At 45.9% G+C, this 27,911-nt stretch overlaps 1 protein-coding gene across 1 annotated transcript; it reads left to right on the top strand.

Annotated features, from left to right (window-relative positions):
* Positions 1–26,441, top strand: LOC149454670 (uncharacterized). Its single transcript, XM_089687226.1, has 4 exons — positions 1–133; positions 9,782–10,064; positions 13,826–13,900; positions 25,660–26,441. Coding segments are annotated over exons 1-4 (978 nt in total). The 5' UTR covers positions 1–131; the 3' UTR covers positions 26,278–26,441.
* The last annotated feature ends 1,470 nt before the right edge of the window (positions 26,442–27,911 follow it).

Raw genomic sequence — 27,911 nt, 5'->3', positions numbered from 1 at the left:
TCCTGGTCTACGGAGTTTCGTTTCTCAATAACATCTGTTGTCCTTTCTCATCAGCAACAAGGATCAGTTTATAGATTCCACACAGTGAAAAGGAACCCCCCGAGAATTGCATAGGCAACAGCACCGGCAAAATGTAAGTTCATTAGATTCAAATATTTATCTGTGTATTTATATAGCTTTATTTTATTACCTTTATACATTTATATAGTTCTGACATACACCCTAATGCCCCCCCCCCAGTCACATACTATTGTTATACATTTATATAGCTCTGACATACACCCTAATGCCCCCCCCCCAGTCACATACTATTGTTATACATTTATATAGCTCTGACATACACCCTAATGCCCCCCCCAGTCACATACTATTGTTATACATTTATATAGCTCTGACATACACCCTAATGCCCCCCCCCCAGTCACATACTATTGTTATACATTTATATAGCTCTGACATACACCCTAATGCCCCCCCCCCAGTCACATACTATTGTTATACATTTATATAGCTCTGACATACACCCTAATGCCCCCCCCAGTCACATACTATTGTTATACATTTATATAGTTCTGACATACACCCTAATGCCCCCCCCAGTCATACTATTGTTATACATTTATATAGCTCTGACATACACCCTAATGCCCCCCCCCAGTCACATACTATTGTTATACATTTATATAGCTCTGACATACACCCTAATGCCCCCCCCAGTCACATACTATTGTTATACATTTATATAGCTCTGACATACACCCTAATGCCCCCCCCAGTCACATACTATTGTTATACATTTATATAGTTCTGACATACACCCTAATGCCCCCCCCAGTCATACTATTGTTATACATTTATATAGCTCTGACATACACCCTAATGCCCCCCCCAGTCACATACTATTGTTATACATTTATATAGTTCTGACATACACCCTAATGCCCCCCCCAGTCATACTATTGTTATACATTTATATAGCTCTGACATACACCCTAATGCCCCCCCCCAGTCACATACTATTGTTATACATTTATATAGCTCTGACATACACCCTAATGCCCCCCCCAGTCACATACTATTGTTATACATTTATATAGCTCTGACATACACCCTAATGCCCCCCCCAGTCACATACTATTGTTATACATTTATATAGCTCTGACATACACCCTAATGCCCCCCCCAGTCACATACTATTATTATACATTTATATAGCTCTGACATACACCCTAATGCCCCCCCCAGTCACATACTATTATTATACATTTATATAGCTCTGACATATACCGCAGTGTTGTACAGAGAACACTGAGCCAGTCACATCAGTCTCTGTACCAGAGGAGCTTACACTCTAATGTCCCCTCCCCCACAGTCACATCAGTCTCTGTACCAGAGGAGCTTACACTCTAATGTCCCCTCCCCCACAGTCACATCAGTCTCTGTACCAGAGGAGCTTACACTCTAATGTCCCCTCCCCCACAGTCACATCAGTCTCTGTACCAGAGGAGCTTACACTCTAATGTCCCTTCCCCCACAGTCACATCAGTCTCTGTACCAGAGGAGCTTACACTCTAATGTCCCCTCCCCCACAGTCACATCAGTCTCTGTACCAGAGGAGCTTACACTCTAATGTCCCCTCCCCCACAGTCATATCAGTCTCTGTACCATAGGAGCTTACACTCTAATGTCCCCTCCCCACACTCACGTCAGTCTCTGTACCAGAGGAGCTTACAATCTAATGTCCCCTCCCCCGCAGTCACGTCAGTCTCTGTACCAGAGGAGCTTACACTCTAATGTCCCCTCCCCCACAGTCATATCAGTCTCTGTAGCAGAGGAGCTTACACTCTAATGTCCCCTCCCCACACTCACGTCAGTCTCTGTACCAGAGGAGCTTACACTCTAATGTCCCCTCCCCCGCAGTCACGTCAGTCTCTGTACCAGAGGAGCTTACACTCTAATGTCCCCTCCCCCACAGTCACGTCAGTCTCTGTACCAGAGGAGCTTACACTCTAATGTCCCCTCCCCCACACTCACGTCAGTCTCTGTACCAGAGGAGCTTACACTCTAATGTCCCCTCCTCCACAGTCACGGCAGTCTCTGTACCAGAGGAGCTTACACTTTAATGTCCCCTCCCCCACAGTCACGGCAGTCTCTGTACCAGATCGATATACGAAATAAGGAACAAACACCAAGTTCCTCCCACTGAACTCTTCCAATACCTCCAAATCAAATACTAGCTGACCTTGGTGCTCGCTGATAAAGACCCGACGACACAACTGTCTATATTTGAACGCATTTGTCATCCAGTCATCCAACACCCTTTTCCCCCAAACGTATATCGATCCTCTACTCACAGTTGAACAACCTTCAAAATCCTAACAACCACACTTTTACGTTTCCAGGGATCTTAACAGTACCAAAGATGAGGGTTGCTGGTCTCAAATCTGGACCACCTTGATCTCTTGTTCTATTAACATCCTCACTATCAAATCGGCCTTCAAAACTGTTACGAGGTGGTACCTGGTCCCATCCCGCTTGGCTCATCTTCCCCCATCAACCTCTGGTACCTGTGTCCGGGGATGCTCTATCACAGGAGACGTCCTCCACATGTGGTGGACGTGTCCCATGCTTTCCTGGTTCTGGACAAAAGTACTTAAGCTCCTACACTCATTACTTAACTATCCCTTACCAAAGGACCCGTGGCATGTCCTTTTATATTTGCGCCCCTTGGGCCTCACCAAATACCAATTTCAACTGGCTATCTACATGCTACTGGTGGCAAAACAAACCATAGCTAAAGCCTGGAAACAGCAATTTATTTCCTTCATGGATGTCCACTGCCGCCTAGACTTCTTTCTCATCAATGAAAAATATTCAAGTATTCTCTTGGACACCCAATATGGACTCATGGATCCAACATGCCCACCCTACTATGTCACCAGCCAGTTTCACATCATTATAACTACTGAGACCCTATGGCTCAGACTCGGGTGCTCCAGACGTCCTTCTCTTGTTACTATTTTTTGCATCTTCAATTCTCTCTTTCCCCCTCCCCCCCCTTTTTCTTCTCTCTCTTGACTTTTCCGCAGTGATGATATATGGTTTCTTTCTCTATGTTTCCTACTTCGACTTTTAGTTCACTTTACAGATACTTCTCTCACCAACACCTGTTCTGGTGGCAAAGGCGACTTGTCTGGTATCCTTATTATCTCATTGTTGTGGCATGTTTACTGTACTTCTGCTGTGCCAACTATCTTCACCTTTGTTTTGGCATTACAGATTTATACACAGCCGCATTCATTTCACCATTGTTGATTTTATACTTTTACCTGTATACATAACTACAGCTGCCATTGTATCTTTTAAAAACAAACATTTTTCAATAAAAAATCTATTGAAAGGAAAACTAATAGGGCACAAAAGTTACAAAAAAATCTGATACGACAGAATACACCTTCGGAAGTGGTGTAACGTGTTGTATTGTGATGTATTCTTTCTTTTCCGTGTCTCCGTGGTCTTGGTCTTCTGATTTTTTCCAGACAAATACTGTACTGATCAAACGAAAATCATTTGTTCTGGTATCAAACGAGAAACATTTTTATGTTTGTCCCTTTGGATAATTTCACATGAACTGTCGTGATCGGCTCTCAAAAGCTGCGTACTAACGATCAGGCTATCGTACAATCAATTCAAAAGCAGTATTTTTTGTCTGATTTTCTCATCGTGTGTACTAGACTTTATTATTATTATACAGGATTTATATAGTGTCAACAGTTTGCTCAGCACTTTACACATTACGCTCTAACGTCCTCTCATAGTCACTCACTATTATTATTATACATTTATATAGCTCTGACATATACCACAGCGCTGTACAGAGGACACTGAGCCAGTCCCATCAGTCTCTGTACCAGAGGAGCTGACACTCTAATGACCCCTCCCCCACAGTCACATCAGTCTCTATACCAGAGGAGCTTACACTCTAATGACCCCTCCCCCACAGTCACATCAGTCTCTGTACCAGAGGAGCTTACACTCTAATGTCCCCTCCCCCACAATCACATCAGTCTCTATACCAGAGGAGCTGACACTCTAATGACCCCTCCCCCACAGTCACATCAGTCTCTGTACCAGAGGAGCTTACACTCTAATGTCCCCTCCCCCACAATCACATCAGTCTCTATACCAGAGGAGCTGACACTCTAATGACCCCTCCCCCACAGTCACATCAGTCTCTGTACCAGAGGAGCTTACACTCTAATGTCCCCTCCCCCACAGTCACACACTATTATTATTATACATTTATATAGCTCTGACATATACCGCAGTGCTGTACAGAGAACACTGAGCCAGTCACATCAGTCTCTGTACCAGAGGAGCTTACACTCTAACAGGGGCGTACTGACAATCCATGGGGCCCCCAGGCAATTGGGGATCATGGGGCCCCTGTATCCTTGCCCACACTTAAAACACACCCAAAAAAGCCTATAAAAGGTACCAGGGGCATTTTATGGGGCCCCCTACTGACCCCGGGCCCTCGGGCAGTGCCCGAGTGCTCAAATGGTCAGTCCACCCCTGCACTCTAATGGCCCCTCCCCCACAGTCACATCAGTCTCTGTTCCAGAGGAGCTTACACTCTAATGGCCCCTCCCCCACAGTCACATCAGTCTCTGTTCCAGAGGAGCTTACACTCTAATGGCCCCTCCCCCACAGTCACATCAGTCTCTGTTCCAGAGGAGCTTACACTCTAATGTCCCCTGCCCCACAGTCACATCAGTCTCTGTACCAGAGGAGCTTACACTCTAATGGCCCCTCCCCCACAGTCACATCAGTCTCTGTTCCAGAGGAGCTTACACTCTAATGTCCCCTCCCCCACAGTCACATCAGTCTCTGTTCCAGAGGAGCTTACACTCTAATGTTCCCTCCCCCACAGTCACATCAGTCTCTGTTCCAGAAGAGCTTACACTCTAATGTCCCCTGCCCCACAGTCACATCAGTCTCTGTACCAGAGGAGCTTACACTCTAATTTCCTCCTATAGTCCACTATGAACAGCCAGGGTATCATGTGATCTTTATGACCAATCAAAGGAATCACATGATGACAATGTAAACAAATTGTAATGAATGGATTTCCATTCTTGAACAGCTTGCTTACTGTTGTGATATGTGATTGGCCCACAGCAATAACATGATACCTGGCTACCTGTACCACATGATTAGCTGTAGCCAATCACAGATCACAACTATTAGGCAGGCTGATCATAAATGTTAACCCATTCATGAGAGCTAAAACTATTGTTTATACAGCACTGTTTCGTGCTAAGCTTCAATGTGCTGTGAGTAGTGTCTTGGTGAAATCTAGAGCCTGTGTGTTACGGAACCAGACCCCGACTGCACTTGGGTATTTCCGTTAGACCCCCATTTCCCTGTCCGAACACAGATCCACGGACACCACCACTGGCCATACAAGACAAAACAGCACCAGACTCGTCTTAAAACAGGAAGTGGACTGCTTTATTTTAACATAGATACAAGATATATACACAGGGCGGGGAAATACACCCAGTAACAGGAAACACATCAGCAGGACGTCCCATCAGGGGGAAGGGCTGCCAGAAACACCCCTCACCAAGCCAGTACAAACACATATATCCCTTAATCCTTTGCTCCCAAGCAAGACACACAATAGAACAATGGGATACACCACCTGGCAGTAGACAATACATGAACACATATATCCCATAATGGTTTGTTCCCAAGCAGGACACTCAATAGAACAATGGGACCACGTGGCAGTAAACAATGAACAACCCCCACCCCCCACCTATACATGTCTACACAATATCAGGACAGATCACCCTGTACCCCTAACAGGCACAGGGTGACTTACAGATAATAGGAATATGGAGAGCTGAGACAGGGGTCTCCCCACCTCTCCAAAGGGGGCTGTGTTCCATCGGCCCCCCACCCAAAGTGACTACCGTCACACTGTGAATTCAGCTAGGTGCAGGCCCAGACTGGGGCATTTTAGACGGAGCAGCCAGACCAGGGGGTAGGGGGGATTGGGCATTCGCGGGGGTGGTCCTCCGCTCTGTAATGTAATAGGGCGCTGTGCTATAAAGGGGACAGCAGGGCAGAGGCAGGATGCAGCCTCTGTGTCTTCTCGAGGGTCTGCTTCCCCGCTGATGATATCATCCTATCAGCAGGGCAGGGGGGTGGGAAGAGCTGCAGATCTAGATCATATTAACAAGCGGGTGATTACCTGCTTTGTAATGTAAAGAGACTCCAGCTCTCCGCGCAGATCTCCAGTTCCTTCCACCCCCTGCTCTGCTGATAGGATGACATGGCGAGGAAACAGGCATGGCCGCATAGTGGGAGGCGAGCAGTGACTGTGGTCACCACTTACGTCCCGCTGTGTGGCCTGATCATCAACAGGCCAAAGACTGGGCAGCCCTGCTGTATAGCCAGTCTGGGCCTGGCTGGGTGTGTCAGAGTGGTTGATATATTCAAACAAACTAAAGCTCATAAAACAAACACAAAACTAATGACAGTCAAGTCTGTGTGTCAATAGTAGGATGTCTATGCAAACAAAAAATTTCTCTGTGAATTAAAATTAAAGTGATCTTCATATGGTGTAAAAAAATGTCCTCCAAGTGAAAAAACAAACCCAACGCATTGCATTCTCCCACACCAGTGCCCAAATCAAAGGCTTACCGGAACGGTATGACCCTCACAATGAGAAGTGCTTGAAAGTGACCAGCTCAGGTCCTGGATATATGATGTCACCACCTCACTCCACCATATAAATACGTAGACAGCCACTCGGGGAGGGGGGGGGGATGTGCATAAAAAAATGGAAACGCTTCACATAGTACAGGGGTTGGCAAACTTTTTGACTTGAGGGCCGCAATGGGTTCATATATTGGACCCGGGGGCCGGACCAAGAGTAGATGAATGATGTGTATGTGTCATCCATAGTAAGTATAGTAATATTCCCCCATAGTAAGCATAGTAATTAATCCCCCATATAGTAATTCATCCCCCATAGTAATTCATCCCCCATATAGTAATTCATCCCCCATAGTAATTCATCCCCCATATAGTAATTCATCCCCCATATAGTAATTCATCCCCCATATAGTAATTCATCCCCCATAGTAATTCATCCCCCATATAGTAATTCATTCCCCCCTATAGTAATTCATCCCCCATATAGTAAATCATCTCCCCTATAGTAATTCATCCCCCATATAGTAATTCATCCCCCATAGTAATTCATCCCCCATATAGTAATTCATCCCCCATAGTAATTCATCCCCCATAGTAATTCATCCCCCATATAGTAATTCATCCCCCATATAGTAATTCATCCCCCATATTAAGTCCCCAAGTCCCCCCTGTGTCAATTCACTTACCTTTGCTCTGCGCGTTCCTCTCGCCGTGTTCCCGCGCCGTTCCGGTGTAGCATGAAAATCTGTCTCCTATGAGGATCTGTCCCCCTCGACGTATCTGCGCATGTGCCAGTTTCAGGCATTAGCAGCCGATCGGCGATCTCCGGCACATGCGCAGATACGTCGAGGGGGACAGATCCTCATAGGAGACAGATTTTCATGCTACACCGGTCTTCAGGGCGGACTGTGAGAGGAGTCTAGCTCCGCTGGCCGGATTAAAAGGTCCGCCGGGCCGTATACGGCCCGCGGGCCGTAGTTTGCCCATTGCTGACATAGTATAATATCAATGATGACCAATATTTATTAAAAACATTGCTACTCACATATATAAAAATATGGATAGCGCCGTACAAGTCAAACTCTACCCCCAGGTTCACACGTAAGCATTTTCTGCAGAGTTTTGCAGAAACACAGTACAGTCCATTTAACATAATTTCCTACGGGACATGTTCACATACAGAGTTTTCAGCTGGCGTGGTTTTTGGAAAGGGTCAGGGACTTTTTTTGAACGCAAAAAATTGTGTTTTTTGGTTCTATAGACTTCAATGGAAAGGCTGCAGAAAAGCATGTAATGAGTTTTTGTCGCGTTTTCGATACATCTGTGATGTGTTTTGCTTTTTAAAGTTTGCCTAGCAACAAGCAAAATTTAAAAAAATGCAAAAATCATCCAAAATGCAGGCGCAAGAATGCAAAATGCAATGCAACACACAATGCAAAAAGGCTCAAATGCAACCTGTGTAGCTGTTAACCCGAGCCTACAAAGAAATGCACAAATGGCTTCCATATTTTGTGATGACGTCATGGGCGTGGGCTCTGCTTTACATGTTATGGCAAAAATTACATCTTCTGAAGCTTCTCATTCATTGGGGACCCCCAGGTCATCAGAACTAGTGTCCCTATTGCAAAAGTTCCCCTCTATTACTTTTCTTGGAACAGCCCAAATTTTTTTTTTTTTTATATATATATACTTTCCCCTTCAATGATAATGGTAGATAGGACAAACAGAGGGGATGAATCTCCCTAACAGGGCACAGACAGCAGTAAAAACTGACAGATGTTCTAATCCCTCTCCAATCCATCCAAAACTAAAAGAAAAGAGGTATTTAAACAGCCATGGCCAGTATCCTTTTGGCTAAGATCAAGTGTAGTATCTGTTCTTATCAGTGTCCAGTGGGGGTGCTCCACGGTCATTCTAGCTTTGCGGGGATGACTGTTGTATAGTACCCTCACTGGTATGATGGGGGTCCGGAAGGCTAGTACCGGAGGGACAGAAACCAGGGAGCGCCATGATTCGTGCTGGGGCCTTGGGAGTAATTCCTCTGGGAAGACTGGAAAGACCCAGTACCTCCTGATTTGGACGGATCTACCTTGGTCTGGCCAGGGGCTGGGGATGCAAAAAGTCCACAAACTCAGTGCCCCCTGGGGAAGACGCTCTCAGGGGTGTCACTAGTAACACTTGGGTGTGGGACCCCACGGTGTGAAGATGACACATGGTCACTGTTTTTCACCTCTTTTTGCACAGCGCCCTAAGGACCAGGTCTTTTGGCTAAGTCCAGGGCAATTTTTGCTACGGGCCTCAGGGCCTGGTCTGTGCACAATTTGGCACTGTACCACTTTTTTATTTTCTATTTATTTAATTTATTCACCTCCCACGTTTGTCACTTTTTCTGTTCTTATGTGTGTGTTTTCACGGATGGAGGGTGTGGGTCCTCGGGCCTACCCTGAAGTCTAGGGGGAGGATGTGTGGCCTTTTGGTTCCTTCCTCCCCTGATCCCTAGGGGTTTTTCTCTTCGGGAGAACCCCCTGACCTAGTACTGGATGTCCGGCTTCGGCTGGGCATAAGGAACAGTGGTCCACCAGGCCTTTTGGCCAGGAGGACCAAATGGGAACCTTGTCCCTGTCAGCAGCTTCGTGCCCCGGGGGATCAGGGTAACGGTTCAACCCCTCCGGGGGTAGGACAAACACACCCCTAAGTGCACTTTTTCGTGTGGTGTTCGCACTTGCACATTTTTTGTGATCACTTACGGGTTTTTCGTTGTAGTTTGCACGTTTGCGGACTTAAAAAAAAAAAACATGGCCAGTATCCGAGAAAACCCAGCGGCCCCTTTGGGGGTGGTGCTACTTTACTTATGTGACGTCCTCCTTGTTGATTGTCTTGTCCATCCTTCATTTGCTGTAACTAATTAGTTCTTCAATACAAAGTCCCGTCCACCGCCCAGTTTGCAGGAATCTTCAGGTACTTTATGACATTTCATCTTCTATGAACATTTCCAGCTCTCTATGAATTTCTCTGCTTTACATTGGGATAATATTTGTTTTATTTCTGCCAGGAGCGCCATGTCTCAGGAAGGTGCTGCTCATTTGTACAAGTTAGAAGAAGATATTACATGTTCCATATGTTTTGAAGAGCTTTCGGATCCGGTCTCCATCACCTGTGGTCATACCTTCTGTAGAGGCTGTATAACCAAATATTGGAACAGCCCGAAGCTCCAAGAATACCGCTGCCCAGAATGCAGGAAAGTCTGCCCCAAAGACCAGCTCATACCCAATTACAGGCTGAAGAACATGGTGAACAAGGTCCAAATGGCCACCAAGGAAGAAAAAAAAAAACAGGTGAGAGATTGGAGCATTCTACTATATAGGGTGTGGGTATACCAGAGAGGAAATGTTCCTATCAGGACAGGAGGTGTTAGGCTGGCCATACATTATACAATTTTCTTGAGAAATTTGCTTTAGATTTACCATAAACCATATAATAGGAGGTCAAACCTAAACAACACTTTCAATTGTATCCAATTAGATGGGCCCATGCACTATATACCCTAGTTGAAGGAGAATCTAGAGGAAATTGGGCAGAAATTGGACAGAAATTTGGAAGAAAATTGTATAGTATGGCCAGCCTAAGTTGTTATCTTTATCCTTGTTTGACTGCTGAGTAGCATAAATGTTCCAAATCCCATAACAACTGTCACCCTCAAACAGAATCAAATTCAATTGAATATGGGAAGAACCTAGATTTATTATAGTAGTATTAAACCCAAAAACAAAAATGTAATATATTGCAGTTTACCAATCCTTGGATGTGGTGGCTGCACTAGTTTTCTTTTCTTTTTTTTGGCCAGATGATCCTGCCAATATGTCTGTTATTTTTCACCTTTTTGTAACAGACCAAGCTGTCCAACAAAAGTTGCAATTACAGGTGAAACTCGAAAAATTAGAATATCGTGCAAAAGTTCATTTATTTCAGTAATGCAACTTAAAGGGTGAATCAATGTGACAAACTCCTGCGCTCCTACCTAAAAACTAATACCTACCAACAAAGGTAAAGTTGCTACTTACAGTCATATACCCATTGTGGGAGCTTGCTTCAAGTGGTAGAGCTCTTCTCGTTAAAGCACACAGCAACTCGCTTCTTTAAGGGCCTTTTTGCCCAATTTTATTTAAAAGAAAGTTCACATAACACAAATGCTTCCCACACAGGGGTATCCACCATCAAACAAATTCAGCCTTCTGGCTCTTTCAGCTACACAGCTCACTGTCTGTCTCCTGCAGACTCTTCCCAAATTATGACCACTAGCACACAGCTAGTCTGGCTTCCACCTGCCTCCAAGGCAGAGACCTCCCGTCTGCCAGGCTGGAGCCCTCCTGACTCCGTTTGCCGGGGTGGAGCCCAGAATCATGGCCTGGCCTCCCCTAAAAGGCCTGCACACACCTGTGCAATCAGCACGCTGGCTGCTCCCAAAATATGGGCCCAGGATTGGAGATTTCATCCCTCCCAAATCTCTAAGAAATCTCCAGGCTACAGGTCCCAAAACCGGCTTTACAAACCAAAGAGGAAACTGATAAACCAGTTTCCTCTGCATTATGAGATCTGCCTGGAGCCCCTCAACCTGCATGGTTGAGAATCCTGGGTCTCCATCGTGCTTTCCACCGTGGCAGGATACCGCACTGCCACACCATAGACAAAAAATATAAATGAAACACAAATGATGCAGCGCTACTACCATACAAATTCTTCACACATAAATGAATAAGTGAAACAGTGCAAAATTAGTGACACAAATAACATAAACACACAATATTAAACAGTGCCAAAAAACTCATAAATAATCACGTATGACAAGTGTGAATACGAGGTCCTAAAAGGACCAAATAACACAAATGGTGCCCCAAGTAATCCAATGGGATCCAAATCAAACAAGTAAGTCACAACAGGACTCAATGTGCTAGAAAACCTCCCACCGGAACTAAAAAATAGTTCCCACCATATAACACAAAACACACGTGCATCCCAATAAACGCATAACCTAAGAACTGATCATGCAAACAAACATGAATAAATGAATAAATATATAAAGTTGTGTTTTACACCTCACGGGACTTTATATATTTATTCATTTATTCATGTTGGAACAGGAAGGGACCATCCCCTAACTCTTCCCACAAAGTTGGGAGCATGGAACTGTACAAAATATCTTGGTATGGTGACACCTTAAGAGTTCCCTTCACTGGAACTAGAAGGCCAAGCCCAACCCCTGAATAACAACCCCACACCATAATCCCCCCTCCACCAAACTTTACACTTGGCACAATGCAATCAGGCAAATACCGTTCTCCTGGCAACCGCCAAACCCAGACATGTCCATCAGCTTTCCAGATACAGAGAAACATGACTGGTCACTCCAGAGAACACGTTTCCACTGCACTAGAGTCCACTGCACTAGAGTCCACTGTTGTTGGGCTCATCTGAAGGCCACATCAAGTTTGGAGGTTTTTAGCTATTGACTCTGCAGACAGTTGGCGACTTCTGTGCGCTTCAGCATGCGCTGACCCCGCCCTGTCATGTGACGTGGCCTACCACTTGGTGGCTGAGTGGCTGTTGTTCCCAGTTGCTTCCACTTTGTTATAATCCCACTAACAGTTGAGCGTGGAATATTTAGTAGCCAGGAAATGTCACGGATGGACTTATTGCCCAGGTGGCCACCTATCACGGGACCACGCTTGGAGTCACTGAGCTCATGAGAGCGACCCATTCTTTCACCAATGTTTGTAGAAGCAGTCTGCATGCCTAGGGGCTTGATTGTATACAATGTGTGCTAACTAAACCCCTGTTTTTTAAACACATGTTCTTAGACGGGTTAATTTGGTTTTTGATAGTTGGCTAACTGGCTGGCAGTTTGAACTGGCTTTCTTATCCCCCTCTTTTGATAAGTTATACTTATCCATGTTCCTGGCCGACAATAGCCATTATTAGACTGGGGTAGTCTGGCAAGTTGAACTGGATAGTCCTATTTTTTACTTTGTGCCGCCTTCCATGTTCACTGTTTAAAAAGCCAGTTATAGACCTGGGTAGGTGACCAGTTTTTTCTTTGTCAGTTTTTTCTTTGCTTGATTGTATACACCTGTGGCCATTGAGGTGATTGGATCACCTGAATCACATGATTGGGAGGGCGGGCCCAATACTTTTGGCAATATAGTGTAGCTGCACTGCTCACAAATGCACGTCTGAACAAGAATATGTTCACTCCCCAAGATGAAGCTGATTTGCAACAGGGAGAGATATCTGCCAGACCCACAGTTAAGCCTTCCTTGAAACTTAAAAGAGAAGAATGGGATTTTTTAAATTTCCACATTATACTTACCTAGGTGGATGCAGCATCAGTTCCCCGCTGGCTCTCAGGGCGGGAACTCAGAGATCACAGGACCGCTGATTGCTGAGTTCTTGCTGCCACTGTCAGTCACCACTGGCTGCTTTGCCCCCTCCCCCCACGCTCACTGGAGTGCTGAGCTGTGGAGGAAGCGGCTTACTCAGGCTCTCAGCGGATCACCCACAACCCTGGATTGGCTCCTGGCTCAGCCTTTCAGCGATCTACCAAGAGCCTGAGCCAGCTCCTCCCATCCCCTCTACAGCCCCATGCTCCAGCGAGTACTGGGGGAGGCAGAACAGAGAGCTGGAGACTGATAGTCACGGCTCTCTGCCCAGAGCAGAGAAGAAAACTGAGCGATCAGCAGCGTATGATCGCTCAGTTCTCACTGCAAAGTCAGTGGGGGACAGATGCAGCATTGGATCTATGCTGCATCCACATAGTATAATTTTTTGTTTTTTTAGAAGTTCATATTTCTCTTTTAATGCATTTAGGTAAAAAAACATATGTGTGCAATTCCACCCTCAGTCCCCCTTACATTTACCTGAGCCCCATCTCAATCCATGTGCATAAGAGCAGCGACTCGCCTGGGTCTCTCTCTCCTCATTGGCTCAGACAGCAGTTTATTTTTTTTAATTCTCTTTGCATATGATTGGGTAGGCTTTGCAAATTGAACGTGAATTTTGTCTTGCTTAATTTACTAAGGCAAGTGTCCAATTCTCTCATCAGGTTTCTCTTCCAAATGAAAACGCGAAAAACATGAAAATCATTGAAAAAGAATTTGAAACATTCCTGGAGCAGCAGGTAAAAAAACAGAACGCTCATTGAGGAAAGAACAAAGAGGGGGCGCAGGGGCCTAGTACATTACCATAAAAAATGTTTAATAAGAAATAAAGTAGGTGTTGTACTCAGAAACGACAGTAAAGTCACGGCACGTCATAAAGGAACAGCTGGGTCAGCACCGCGCTACATGACTATCACAAAAGGGAGTGTAGACATCCAATAGCTGACGCGTTTCGAGGACTTGCCTCTTCCTCAGAGCCAACTGACCAAATGTCTGCTCCCTCTTTTATATGTTCACTACTAGTAGAACCAAAGGTCACATGGGCCGTCCTGGACACTCCCCTAAGCAGGTTGAGGAGTCACAGGGGCTAATGACATAGTATAAGTAAACACAAGAAATCTATAAAAATATATAAATATATATATATATATATATATAAATAAAATCACTGAAACTAGTGACAATCATAAAATTATAAGAACCATAAGAAGTGTGCAAATAAAAAAGAAAAAATATCTATCTATCTATCTATCTATCTATCTATCTATCTATCATCTATCTATCATCTATCTATCTATCTATCTATCTATCTATCTATCTATCTATCTATTATCTATCTATTATCTATCTATCTATTATCTATCTATCTATTATCTATCTATCTATCTATCATCTATCTATCTATCATCTATCTATCTATCTATCTATCTATCTATCTATCTATCTATCTATCTATCTATTATCTATCTATCTATCTATCTATCTATCTATCTATCTATCTATCTATTATCTATCTATCTATCTATCTATCTATCTATCTATCTATCTATCTATCTATCTATCTATCTATCTATCTATCTATCACATGGCAGGGACAATAGGCAACCACATGGCAGGGACAAAGGACAACACACCAATACACAATACTCGGACATTCACACCCTGTACCCCTAAACAGGTACAGGGTGGGTTAAACATAATGGGGGGAACATGACCTGACACAGAGGTCCCCCCACCCCCAAAAGTCACTTCCATCACATATCTCCCCTTTCGGCAGGAGACTAACACAGGAGTAGATCCCAGACGGATGTACTCTGAAGTTAGTCTGTACTTCCAGTCCCTCAATGCCAGCATCCACACAGTACCCCATGCAAATTGTCCCACACCAAGCATTACTCACCCAGCCAACCTCTGCCTCTCCCGTAGAACATACCCGCCGCTGGGGAGAAGTACGTACTGGTCCTTCTCCCTGAAGTCCTCTCAGCCGCTGGAGAGAAGACAGGGTGGCTGGGTTGACTCCATCATTCTATGGGGGATCTGGGCCGACTGCCCAGCATCCCTGGGGTATCCAGGTGGTGGCTGTAGTCTCATCCACAGACATCAGCTCAAGCTGCTGTTGTGAGGTGTTACTTGCATCCTCTTGCTGTAGCTCCTGCAGTGCTGGTTGTTGTGGGCAGAGGTCGTCAATGCCATGCCCTGGTGCCAGCTCTTCTGCTGGAGATGTGGCGTCTGGTTCCTCCTCAGCAGAAAAGTCAATCAAATCCCCAGCCTCTGGAACTGGTGTTTGGGGATCGGGGCTCACCATCTCCTGTCCGTGGAACTCAGGAGAAGTTACCATTGCTGGGCAGAGTTCAGTAATGTTTGGCCCTGTTGCCAGGTCTACTGCTGGTTCCTCCTCAGCAGAGAAGTCTATCAGATCCCCAGTCTCTGGAATTTCCACTGCTGATTCTTGGGCATGCTGCCAAACATGTCCTAGCAGTTGCCTGTATGCCCTTCCTAGATCCAGTTCTTTCTTCAGCAGGTATTCCAGATCTGGTTCAAGCACTGAGACCCCTGTGAGACTGAACATAGCCTCTCTGCCTTCTCGCAACTCCTCCAGAGTAGGTTCTCCTTCATCGCCAAACACAAAAAGATCTGTAAGGCTCTCCCACAGCAATCCAGGCCCTCCAAAGTCAAGTCCCTCAGGAGAGCACTCTGTTGACAACCCTAAATATTCCTGCTCTGCGTACCACCGCAGAGCCCAATTTCTATTGTCCAGTTGTATCTCCTGCTGGATCAGCCTGTCCAACTCAGTCACCCATTGCTCCTGAGGTTGCTCTCCCAGGAGTGGCATCCGTAACTTCCAATGGTCCCTGGCCCATTCCCCTAGGGTTGGATAGCACTTGCCTTTATCCATACCAGCAGCCTGGACCGCTCCTCTCCAAAGCACCTCTCAAATCCGCTGCCTGAGCTCCAGGTACTGATCCGTAGACACAGTCCTGGGGTATGTTGCAAGAACAGTCTGCAGCAGCCCTGGGAACTCTGATGCCAGGTCCATAGCTCTACTGGGGTGACTGACGTCTTTTCCTGCTCTTGAATCCCGGTGGTGGTTTGGATGTGTTTACAGCTTGGAAGCACAATCCCACCGCTTGCCACCAATGTAACGGAACCGGAACCCAACCACTCTTGGGTATATTCCATTATGGTATATTATTAGGTGACAGGACTGCTCATCCAATGACAGGAGAAGCGCTTGAGAGGCGGGAACACATGAGGGAACAGCTGTGCACTGAGGTACCGGGCCATGAGGGATATGCTGACCAGATCTGACCAGACCAGGATGATGACACAGGAGGTCTAGTGATATTTTCACACAAATGCGCATAAAGATTGCGTATCTGGTGAGTGCGCAGTCTTTATATTTTATCACCTGACGGTCCTGTACATTGGACGTCTGAAGATCACCCTGGATCTTAAGAGCACCCCTTCATTGGACTGTTTTTCACTCTCTTCACCTAGAGCCACCACATAGTGGCATTACTAACTTACAGTCACTGTTTACTATTGTGTAATTATTCATTATTTGTTTAGTTATACAGCGCTGCACCTCCCTTTTCACATATATTCCATTATACCGCAGCTTCCCCTGTCCAAACACCATCCACGGACCACACCCTTGAAATCCCTCAGGAAATAGACAGCACCCAGCTCTTCTTAAAACAGGAAGCCAACTCTCTTTATTTTTTCACAAACAACATGTTTTATACACAGGGCGAGGAAACACAACCAGGGACAGGAAACACATCATCAGCCCGCCCCATCAGTTGGAAGGTCTACAGTATAGGCAGGAAACACCTCATCACCCCTCCCCATCCAACCAAGACACAGAACAATGGGATAGCACATAGCAAGGACAATAGACAGCCACATGGCCGAGACAAAGGAATAACCACATGGCAGTACAATAGGCAACCACATGGCAGGGACAAAGGACAACACACCAATACACAATACTCGGACATTCACACCCTGTACCCCTAAACAGGTACAGGGTGGGTTAAACATAATGGGGGCAACATGAGCTGACACACAGGTCCCCCCAGCCCCAAAAGTCACTCCCGTCACACCAACTATCCTGGGTGAGTTTATATTTCCATATGGAAAGGTTTATATTCTGGCAGCACATTATCTAGGAGAATTTATTTATTATACACCAAATATTATAGGTCTATGAAGTGTCTTTCTCCTAGGAGATCTAATGTTCCCTATTACCGTTCTGGGCCTTGTAATGTACATTATATTGACAAAAGCATTGGGCCAGAGTTCCAAATCATGTGATTCAGGTGTTCCAATCACCTCCATAGTCACAGGTGTATATAATCAAGCCCCTAGGCATGCAGACTGCTTCTACTATAATTTGTGAAAGAATGGGTCTCTCTCATGAGCTCAGGGAAGATACCGTGATAGGTGGCCACCTGTACAATAAGTCCATCCTGACATTTCCTGGCTACTAAATATTCCACGCTCAACTGTTAGTGGGATTATAACAAAGTGGATGCAACTGGGAACAACACCAACTTAGCTACCAAGTGGTAGGCCACGTCACATGACAGAGCAGGGTCAGTGCACAGAAGTCGCCAACTGTCTGCAGAGTCAATAGCTAAAGACCTCCAAACTTCATGTGGCCTTCAGATTAGCACAACGACAGTGTGTAGAGAGCTTCATGGAATGGGTTTCCATGGCCGAGCAGCTGCATCCAAGCCTTCCATCACCAAGTGCAATGCAAAGTGTCAGATGCCATGGTGTAAAGCACACCGCCACCACTGGACTCTAGAGCAGTGGAGACGCGTTCTCTGGAGTGACCAATCACACTTCTCTGTCTGGCAATCCGATGGACCTGCCTTGTGCCAAGTGTAAAGTTTTGTGGATTTGGTTTGGCCTCTTATTTCCAGTGAAAGGAAATCTTAAGTCGTCAGCATACCAAGACATTTTGGACAATTTCATGCTCCCAACTTTGTGAGAAGAGTTTGGGGATGGCTCCTTCCTGTTCCAACAAGACTGCGCACCAGTGTACAAAGCAAGGTCCATAAAGACATGGATGAGTGAGTTTGGGGTGGAGGAACTTGACTGGTCTGCACAGAGTCCTGACCTCAACCCGATAAAAAACCTTTGGGATGAATTAGAGTGGAGACTGCGAGCCAGGCCTCCTCCCCTGACATCAGTACCTGACCTCACAAATGTGGTTCTGGAAGAATGGTCAAACTTTCCCATAGACACACTTTTAAACCTTGTGGACAGACAGAGATGGTTGTGCATGAAAATCCCAGTAGATCAGCAGTTTTTGAAATACTCAGACCAGCCCATCTAGCACCAACAACCATGCCACGTTCAAAGTCACTTTAATCCCTTTTCTTTCCCATTCTGATGCACGGCTTGAATTTCAACAAAATAAAGAATAATATAAAATGGAATAAAATGCAACTGACACAAATGTGGGGTGAGATAGGCAGCTATGAGAATATCATGCATGGAAGTGAACATAAGGTGAATAATGTCCTTGTAAACATAGGTGAATAGTGTCTTCAGTGGATCACATAAACTGCATGCAGGTGTGAGCCACAATGTGCCAATCCTCTAAGGCTGGGGTGCCCCCTCACCTTCCTGCTCAGGCCCCCAGGGACCAAAGAGCTTAGAATGATATCTGTAATGATCCTCCAGATAGCCGGTGGATCCTGCTGGTAATAATGGTGTCACTCACTCCTCCTGGTAAGTCTTAGCATTAGATGGTAAACCTCAGCACTTGTTCATGCCCGTGATGTCTCTCCGATAAGGGCTCTCCAGTACGGTCACCGGTGAGGCAAGAGAGACTTACATAGTGTAAAACCTTTTATTATAGATTAAAAGAAACTAAGAGCCTACTTACACAGATCTTGAAAAAAGCGGGCCTTTACACCTCTCCAAGGGTGTACTGTGTACATGAATCGGAGCACCAAGATGGCGCCCGCGCCGGATATGACGTCAAGCCGTCGATCGTAGGTAGCTCCTCCCACTGGCGTATCTACACGTTACGTCACTCAAACACGTGACTTCATCAGGATATACGCCTACTAATGGTGGAGCTTAATTTATTGGTCGATTAACCAATCAGTGTTGCTAGTGGGCGGTGCCGGCCGCCATCGGGATGGAGTACAATGAGGCGGACAATCTTCTAAGTAACTTGGTGGCAATCAAATCTCACACAGAGTGATCATAATAAATATTGAAATAATATGTAAAGTAGATATAGGTGCGGGTGGATTTAGATAACTCAGGTGCAAGCTCCGATCTCAAAGCTAAGCATCCTAAGGCGGCACTCTAGCCACAGCGACCACCATATAATAACAAAAATTGATAATAAAAAATAAATAAAATTAGGGGATCTAGTATGAATCAAAGAGCCCCTAATAATGCCTGCTAATAAAGGATTACTATATGTAAAAAATATGTGTATTAAAACCAAAGAGCCCATATAAACAGTACACCTTGTCCTCCTATTGATAGCTAATATTGTCTTGGAGTAACATGAACCCCCTGAACCCCTCTCCTGTTTCAAGTTATTCAGCAATACATTTCTAAAAGGTGTCCCCTAGACCAGGTTGGCAACCCATTGATGACAATCTACTTATTGACTTTGGGCAGGTGACAGGTAGATCGTGTTCAAGTTTCTGCCTTGCCAACCCGCAAGTGCTTCTCCCCTAGATTGGCAGAGCTGCATGAGGAAGCAATGAGCTCAGATGGCTGGGAAGCTGTCAAATCCAATCCTAGTAGGCATTCCCTACCTCGTAGCACACCCCTTGCTTACGTCCAGCTGGGGAGTGGGGAATTCTTCTGCCACCAATGTTTCGCTGTCGGCTTTGACAACTTTCATGTGGGGTAGCTAAGGCAGGTTTGGGCTATTGTACAAATGCGCCTGAGCACACTCCCGGGGAGTACTGCGCTGATCCACATCGGCCTTCTTCTCCAGTCAATCCAGGATGCTTGTGGATGATATTGTGTGAAATGGGCAAAAGAGAGGAGGACAAGTGGGGATATGAGCATCAGAACAAGCAGATCAGCCACAACAGCTTTCCTGCTCTACTTTGCATCAGGAAAACCGCTTTTGTGCCCTCCTGGGCCCCCCTGTGGTGTGCCCTCTTTAGCCCCCCCTGTACTATACCCCTCCTGAGCCCCCATGTGCAGTGCCCTCCTGAGCTGCCCTGTACTGTACCCCTCATAAGTCCCCTGTACTGTGTCTTCCCAAGCCCCCCACCCCCCCCCATCCCATGGTGTGTCCTCTTGAGCCCTACTATGGTGTGCTCTCCAGATGCCCCTGTAATGTACACTCTTAAACCCCCCCAGTACCACGCACTCCTAAGCCCCCCTGTACTATGCCCTCCTGTTTCCCAGTAGCCTGCCCTCCTGACCCCCAGTACCGTTCTATTCTGACCCCCCTGGTCCAAGCCCTTTTGAGCCCTTTGTACACTGCCCTGTTGTCCCCCTGTCTTTTGACCTACTGATGCCCTGTCCTCTGCCGTGCTAAGCCCATCTTCTATCTTGCTGCCCCCCTGTCCTCTGCCCTGGTTTTACCTGTACACTCCCCTACCTACTACTGACCCCTGGGCACTGCCCTACCTACTAGTGACCTCAGTGCACCTTACTATTTACTACTTACCCCTGGGCACTGCCCTACCTACTAGTGACCTCAGTGCACCTTACTCTTTACTACTTATCCCTGGGTACTGCCCTACCTACTACTGACCCCTGGGCACTGCCCTATCTACTAGTGACCTCAGTGCACCTTACTATTTACTACTTACCCCTGTACACTCCCCTACCTACTACTGACCTCAGTGCACCTTACTATTTACTACTGACCCCTGGGCACTGCCCTACCTACTAGTGACCTCAGTTCACCTTACTCTTTACTACTGACCCCTGGGCACTGCCCTACCTACTAGTGACCTCAGTACACCTTACTATTTACTACTGACCCCCGGACATTGCCCTACATACTATTTACACTGTCCAAAAATCAGAGCAGACAACCAGACCTGAAGCTAGTCAGGCAAGTCTGCCTGCAGTTCCAGATATCCTGCCTTCATGATGAATTCCTGCATCAGACTTTTAGAGGTGATCAATTACTCCCCAGACATGAAAAAAAATCACAACTGAAAGTGAATGTAGAGTTTCTTTCTAAAGTTTATATATTTATATTGAGATTAGCTTTATAAGATTTTTGTAAACTTTCTTATATACTTTTTATTGGGGGCTTGCTAGGTACTGTCTTATAAAAAAAGGGGGGGGGGGTTTGCCACACCTTGGTGATCTTTGATCTCCTCCATATTGTCTGGGTGGATATCCGCCTCTCTCAAAGGTTGCCTACCCCTGCCCTAGACTGAGCCTGTGTTGTGGTTGTGCATGGAATTGTGTCTGTGGATGGCAGCCTCTGTACTGTTTTGGGAGAACCTGTGTATTCTAAGTGGCCCCTCTGGGGTTGAGTGCTACGTAAGGCTTGTTCAAACTCTAAATAAATGAGTATTTTAAGGATGTCTTCCATTGAATACATTTTCAGAAGGCTTGTGGTCTCTGTGATGATACTTGGTCTCGGGACAGTCAGCTATGTATGCCAGACCTCCACAGTCTGCTCTAACAAATCCCTTTTGTGTATATATAAATATGCAGCGCTAAAAGGAAAAGAGTAGAAATAGATAATTGTAACTATCAATGACATCAAACAGAGTCTCAATAGCATTAAAGACCAAAGGGGTAGACACCAGTCTCAAGTGTGTAGCACAAAAGGTGCATAAAGTGACATGTGTGATAAAGTCAATAAAACTTGTGATGAAAAACATCCGTGACTCCTGTGGTAATGAGAATGGATATAGATTGCACTAACCAGAAAGCACAATCGCTTGCGAATGCAGTATATAAGACCTACTCCTGGTTCTCTGGATCTGGAACACTGCAAACGGATGGAGTCATCAGGGCATCAACCACCAGGTGTCATACATCCGGCTATGGCATTGGTGGGCAACCTTTTTTTTCAACTGAGCCAAATCTCGCCAAAACCACGATTGAAATTTATTTTGAGAGCCACATTTTTAAAACTGAAAATACATCCCCCATATAGTAATTCATCCCCCATAGTAATTCATCCCCCATAGTAATTCATCCCCCATAGTAATTCATCCCCCATATAGTAATTCATCCCCCATATAGTAATTCATCCCCCATATAGTAATTCATCCCCCATAGTAATTCATCCCCCACATAGTAATTCATCCCCCATATAGTAATTAATCTCCCATATAGTAATTCATCCCCCATAGTAATTCATCCCCCATATAGTAATTCATCCCCCATAGTAATTCATCCCCCATAGTAATTCATCCCCCATATAGTAATTCATCCCCCATAGTAATTCATCCCCCATAGTAATTCATCCCCCATATAGTAATTCATCCCCCATAGTAATTCATCCCCCCTATAGTAATTCATCCCCCCTATAGTAATTCATCCCCCATAGTAATTCATCCCCCATATAGTAATTCATCCCCCATAGTAATTCATCCCCCATAGTAATTCATCCCCCCTATAGTAATTCATTCCCCATATTGTGTCAATTCACTTACCTTTGCTCCGCGCGTTCCTCTCGCCGTGTTCCCGCGCGTCTTCAGGGCGGACTGTGAGAGGAGAGGAGTTTGTCACGCTGCCCCGCCTACATCCTGACAGCCACGCTCCACGGGCCGGATTAAAAGGTCCGCCGGGCCGTAGTTTGCCCAATGCTGGGCTAGCTGCAGAGTCCTGACTTTTGGGGCGGCCGCCCGAGAGGAGGGAGGGGAGCGGGTGCCCGGCACACAGAAGAGCCGCACTAAAGTGTGTAAAGAGCCGCATGTGGCTCGCGAGCCGCGGCTTGACGACCACTGGGCTATGGTAACCAGCCTCCAGATATGCAGATATCAGCCACCAGGGGGATCATGTACATTAGCATGCGTCAGGCCAACAGGAATCACCTTCAAAGAGGGGGGCTCACAGGAAAAGACAAGCCCAAGAAGAAAGCCTCCAATGGTGTAGTATTTTTATTAGTCAAAATAAAGCATAGTAAATGAATCACACTTACATTAAAAATCCAAGATGGTCACCGGCCGTCCATATAGGCCATGCGGTGTGTACACAATGCTTAGGGGCACCTCTCTAATGCGTTTCGTGTTCATACACTTTATCAAAGGGAATCTTTTTAAAACATTTTGCTTTATTTTGTAACTTTCACTTCTAAATACATTTTCAAAAAACATTCATTGTGAGCAAAGGTTGTTTGCAGTTTTCATTTACCAAGCTCTAATGCAGGGTTTCTCAACCAGAGTTCCGTGGAACCCTAAGGTTCCTCCAGAGGTTGCCAAGGGTTCCTTGAGCAATGAACAATTTTTGCCTCTCAAGTACAGGTGTAACTCGAAAAATTAGAATATCGTGCAAAAGTTCATTTATTTCAGTAATGCAACTTAAAAGGTGAAACTAATATATGAGATAGACTCATTACATGCAAAGCAAGACAGTTCAAGCTGTGATTTGTCATCATTGTGATGATTATGGCTTACAGCTCATGAAAACCCCAAATCCACAATCTCAGAAAATGAGAATATTCCATGCAATCAATAAAACAAGGATTGTACATAGAACAATATCGGACCTCTGAAATGAAGAAGCTGCATATGTACTCAGTACTTGGTTTGGGCCCCTTTTGCAGCAATTACTGCCTCAATGCGGCGTGGCATGGAAGCTATCAGCCTGTGGCACTGCTGAGGTGTTATGGAAGACCAGGATGCTCCAATAGCGGCCTTCAGCTCTTCTGCACTGTTCGGTCTCATGTCTCTCATCTTTCTCTTGGCAATGCCTCATAGATTCTCCATAGGGTTCAGGTCAGGCGAGTTTACTGGCCAATCAAGCACAGTAATCCCATGGTCATTGAACCAGGTTTTGGTGCTTTTGGCAGTGTGGGCAGGTGCCAAGTCTTGCTGGAAAATGAAGTCAGGAAGCATGAAGTGCTCCAAAATCTTCTGGTAGACGGCTGCGTTGACCCTGGACTTAATGAAGCACAGTGGACCAACACCAGCAGATGACATGGCTCCCCAAATCAACACAGACTGTGGAAACTTCACACTGGACTTCAAGCATCTTGCAGTGTGTGCCTCTCCATTCTTCCTCCATACTCAGGGTCCTTGGACCTCTCCATTCTTCCTCCATACTCAGGGTCCTTGGGCCTCTCCATTCTTCCTCAATACTCGGGGTCCTTGGTTTCCAAATGAGATGCAAAAGTTGCTCTCATCAGAAAAGAGGACTTTGGACCACTGAGAAACAGACCAGGTCTGTTTTTCTTTAGCACAGGTAAGACGCTTCTGACGTTGTTTGTTGCTTGACAAGAGGAATACGACATTTGAAGCCCATGTGCAGGATCCGTCTGTGTGTGTTGGCTCTTGATGCACTGACTCCAGCCTCAGTCCACTCCTAGTGAAAGCCCCCAACACTTTTGAATGGCCTTTTCCTGACAATCCTCTCCAGGCTGCGGTCATCCCTGCTGCTTGTGCAGCTTTTTCTTCCACACTTTTCCCTTCCACATAACTTTCTATTAATGTACTTTGATACAGCACTTTGGGAACATCCAACTTCTTTTGCAATTACCTTTTGAGGCTTTCCCTCCTTATGGAGGGTGTCAATGATGGTTTTCTGCACAATTGTCAGGTCAGCAGTCTTTCCCATGATTGTGATTCCTACTGAACCAGACTGAGAGACCATTTAAAGGCTCAGGAACCCTTTGCAGGTGTTATGGCTTAATGAGCTGATTAGAGTGGGACACTTTGAGCCGAGAATATTGCACCTTTTCACAATATTCTCATTTTCTGAGATTGTGGATTTGGGGTTTTCATGAGCTGTAAGCCATAATCATCACAATGATGACAAATCACGGCTTGAACTATCTTGCGTTGCATGTAATGAGTCTCATATATTAGTTTCACCTTTTAAGTTGCTGCACTGAAATAAATGAACTTTTACACGATATTCTCATTTTTCGAGTTTCACCTGTAAGTTCGCACTGACACCATTGATCTTTTTAGCAATCTGTAGGGGGTTATTCTTCCCAATGACTAGAAGTGTAAGGAGCATTCTTACCTCTGACTATCACACTATTGTATCATGAATTGTAGATAAAGTCATTTTTAGCCGGGGTTCCCTGAGACCGGAAAGTTACATCAAGGGTTCCTCTAGCCTGTCAACGAACATGTAGGACATACCTAGGCCGACTCTGCTCTGTAATTTTTGGACATGTCTTTTCCCTAACCACCCACCTGTATCTGCAAACAGGAGGCGTGTAATTTTGCATGGGACATGCCCAGTTGTCCATCTAGGATAGTCCCAAAAGTGAGTGTCATTGCACCAAATGTTCTAATTCTATGCCAAGCTGGGCATATGCAACATTTCATCATCTCACCATTCTTTTATCCTACAGATTCCTGCCGACGCTTCTGAATCGACGATCCTCACGGTGAGGCCATCCGAAATGAGGACCATTGTCAACCAAAAGCTTAATGCTCTTCTGAAAAAATATGAGAACATCTTGAAAGTAAACAACAAAAGGGAGAAGAGGAGATTCATGAACGAGATGAAATCTCTGTTGAAAAAAAAACAAGAACGGTTTTGCACTGAATATTCAAAACACTTCAACATGTACGCTGAAGGTGATGGCTTAGAAGATGGAGTCCTGGACCTGGCCGGTGGGAGGGCAGGGGCACCAAGAGCTGAGTCTGTACTCATTGTCGAGGTTGTGGGTTCATCTGTGACAAACATCACATTGGCGGTTGCAGGGCTGCCATTAGGGTGTGACAGCCGATGCAAATGTAGGGGGCCCCAGAGGCCCGGCCGTCTGCAAGGCCAGGAGAAGGTACGAGTGGGTGCAGGGAAGCCGTGTGGTGTACTACAGAGGAGAAGCCAGAAGCAGCAGCAGCAACATCATCTTCTGGTGCTGTTCTTTGTAACTGAGGGCACACATCAATCTCATTACCGCCCCCTCTTGCTACTTCTTGCACTCTTTGTGTATGTGCTGTATGTACTGTGGTTTGTGAAATGATTGGCTGCAGCTCCTCTGTTTCAGCCATGTGTAAGCCTTCTGTGACAAGAGCTGGGACTAGGAGGACTAGAAGGACCTCATTTACAAGTAGGGGCTGTTCAAGTGAAGGGAAGGGGCTTTCTGTGCACAGGTAGGGGGGCTGCAGCTGTGTGTGTTACAGATGTCTGTGGGGGGGGGTGAGTGTGTACAGGTGTGTGTATGGGGGGGCTGAGTATGTAGAGGTGTGTGTGGGGGGGGTGAGTGTGTAGAGGTGTGAGGGGGTGTTGAGTGCGTACAGGTGTGGGGGTGGAGTGCATACAGGTGTGTGGGGGAGCTGAGTGCATACAGGTGTAATTGGGGGGGCTGAATGCATACAGGTGTGAAGGGGGGGTTGAATGCATACAGGTACATGCAGGTGTGGGGGGGGCTGAGGGCATACAGGTGTGGGGGGACCTGAGTGCATACAGGTGTGTGGAGGCCTGAGTACGTACAAGTGTGAAGGGGGCTGAGTGCATACAGGTGTGGAGGGCCTGAGTACATATAAGTGTAGGGGTGATACGTGTATACAGATGTAGGAGAGCCATGGGTATACAGGAGTGGTTGGGCCCTGGGGAATGTTGGTGGTCAGGCCGAGGGGGGGAGCCTAAAGCTGTGTAAGGGTACCAAAAATGTCTGATGGCTGCCCTGGGTGGCACTTGGTGCTGTTGGAGTGTTGGAGCGGGCATTGGAGCGGGCATTGGTTGTATTATTGGACTTGTAAAAGATAGTAAAACCACAAGCACTATACCCTACCAGGACCCAGCCTCTACAAAGGACTCTTACAAAAAAATCGATCTTACAACACCTTCTTAACGCTTCTATATTTATGCAGTGGTGTATTTAGGTTTCCTGCTGCCCTAGGCAACACATAAATCACCCCCCCCCACAGAGAGACCCTGACACCGACCAACACCCCCCTACCCCACGAAGAAACCCTTACATTGTCCAAGAACATCCCAGTCGAGAGAGAAGACACTCACCTTCCCAGCTCTGGGCATCCCAGAACAAGAGTCAGGCTCTGCATTCACCATCAAGCAGCCCTGCAGCCTCTCTCAGATCCCACTTGGTCCCTATGCTGCTTGTGTCCCTTCTTCCATACCTTCTTTCAGGGGATGGAGCTGCCCACACACAGAAAAATGCTGTCCTAGGCAAGTGCCTTGTTTGCCTTGTGGTAAAATACGCTTAATTAAATGTGTTAATTCTGTATAAAATTGTGTTCTATTGTGTATGCTTAGCCTATGTATTGTACACTGCGCTCATTGCGCACACGGCGCTGAGATGGAAAGACCCAAACCCCCCTTCTATTTCTATATGGCTCATGAGAGTGGAAGAGCTGAATATGATGGAAGACTTTGTACTATCAGCTCAGATTAAACATGAGTCCTGCTCTAAAACTTGGATCCATTGGAACGTGTTCACATTTTCCTACGAGGGTAAGGACCTTTTCAGACCCAGCACCTAATAAGCCCCCATACCTTTCTCCCTCCATCCAGTGACCCTCCGTCTTTCTTCCCCTTCCACCTCCTTTTCTTTATTTTTCTTTTTTTTTTCATGTTCTCCTTCCCTCCTTTCATCCCTTTTCCCTGCAGTCCTGTTCTGGCCCTGTACACCTTCTA

Source organism: Staurois parvus, unplaced genomic scaffold (assembly GCF_062004578.1).
Source record: "Staurois parvus isolate SC_StPar_1 unplaced genomic scaffold, SC_StPar_1.0 ptg000421l, whole genome shotgun sequence".
Lineage (NCBI taxonomy): Eukaryota > Metazoa > Chordata > Amphibia > Anura > Ranidae > Staurois > Staurois parvus.
The sequence above is the reverse complement of the archived record's forward strand: the minus strand, read 5'-3'. Positions and strand labels throughout refer to the sequence as shown.

Coding starts and splice junctions, on each gene's coding strand:
- LOC149454670 (XM_089687226.1), top strand. Junction 10,065..13,825: donor AGGAAGAAAAAAAAAAACAG/GTGAGAGATTGG, acceptor TTCTCTCATCAG/GTTTCTCTTCCAAATGAAAA. Junction 13,901..25,659: donor AAACATTCCTGGAGCAGCAG/GTAAAAAAACAG, acceptor TTTATCCTACAG/ATTCCTGCCGACGCTTCTGA.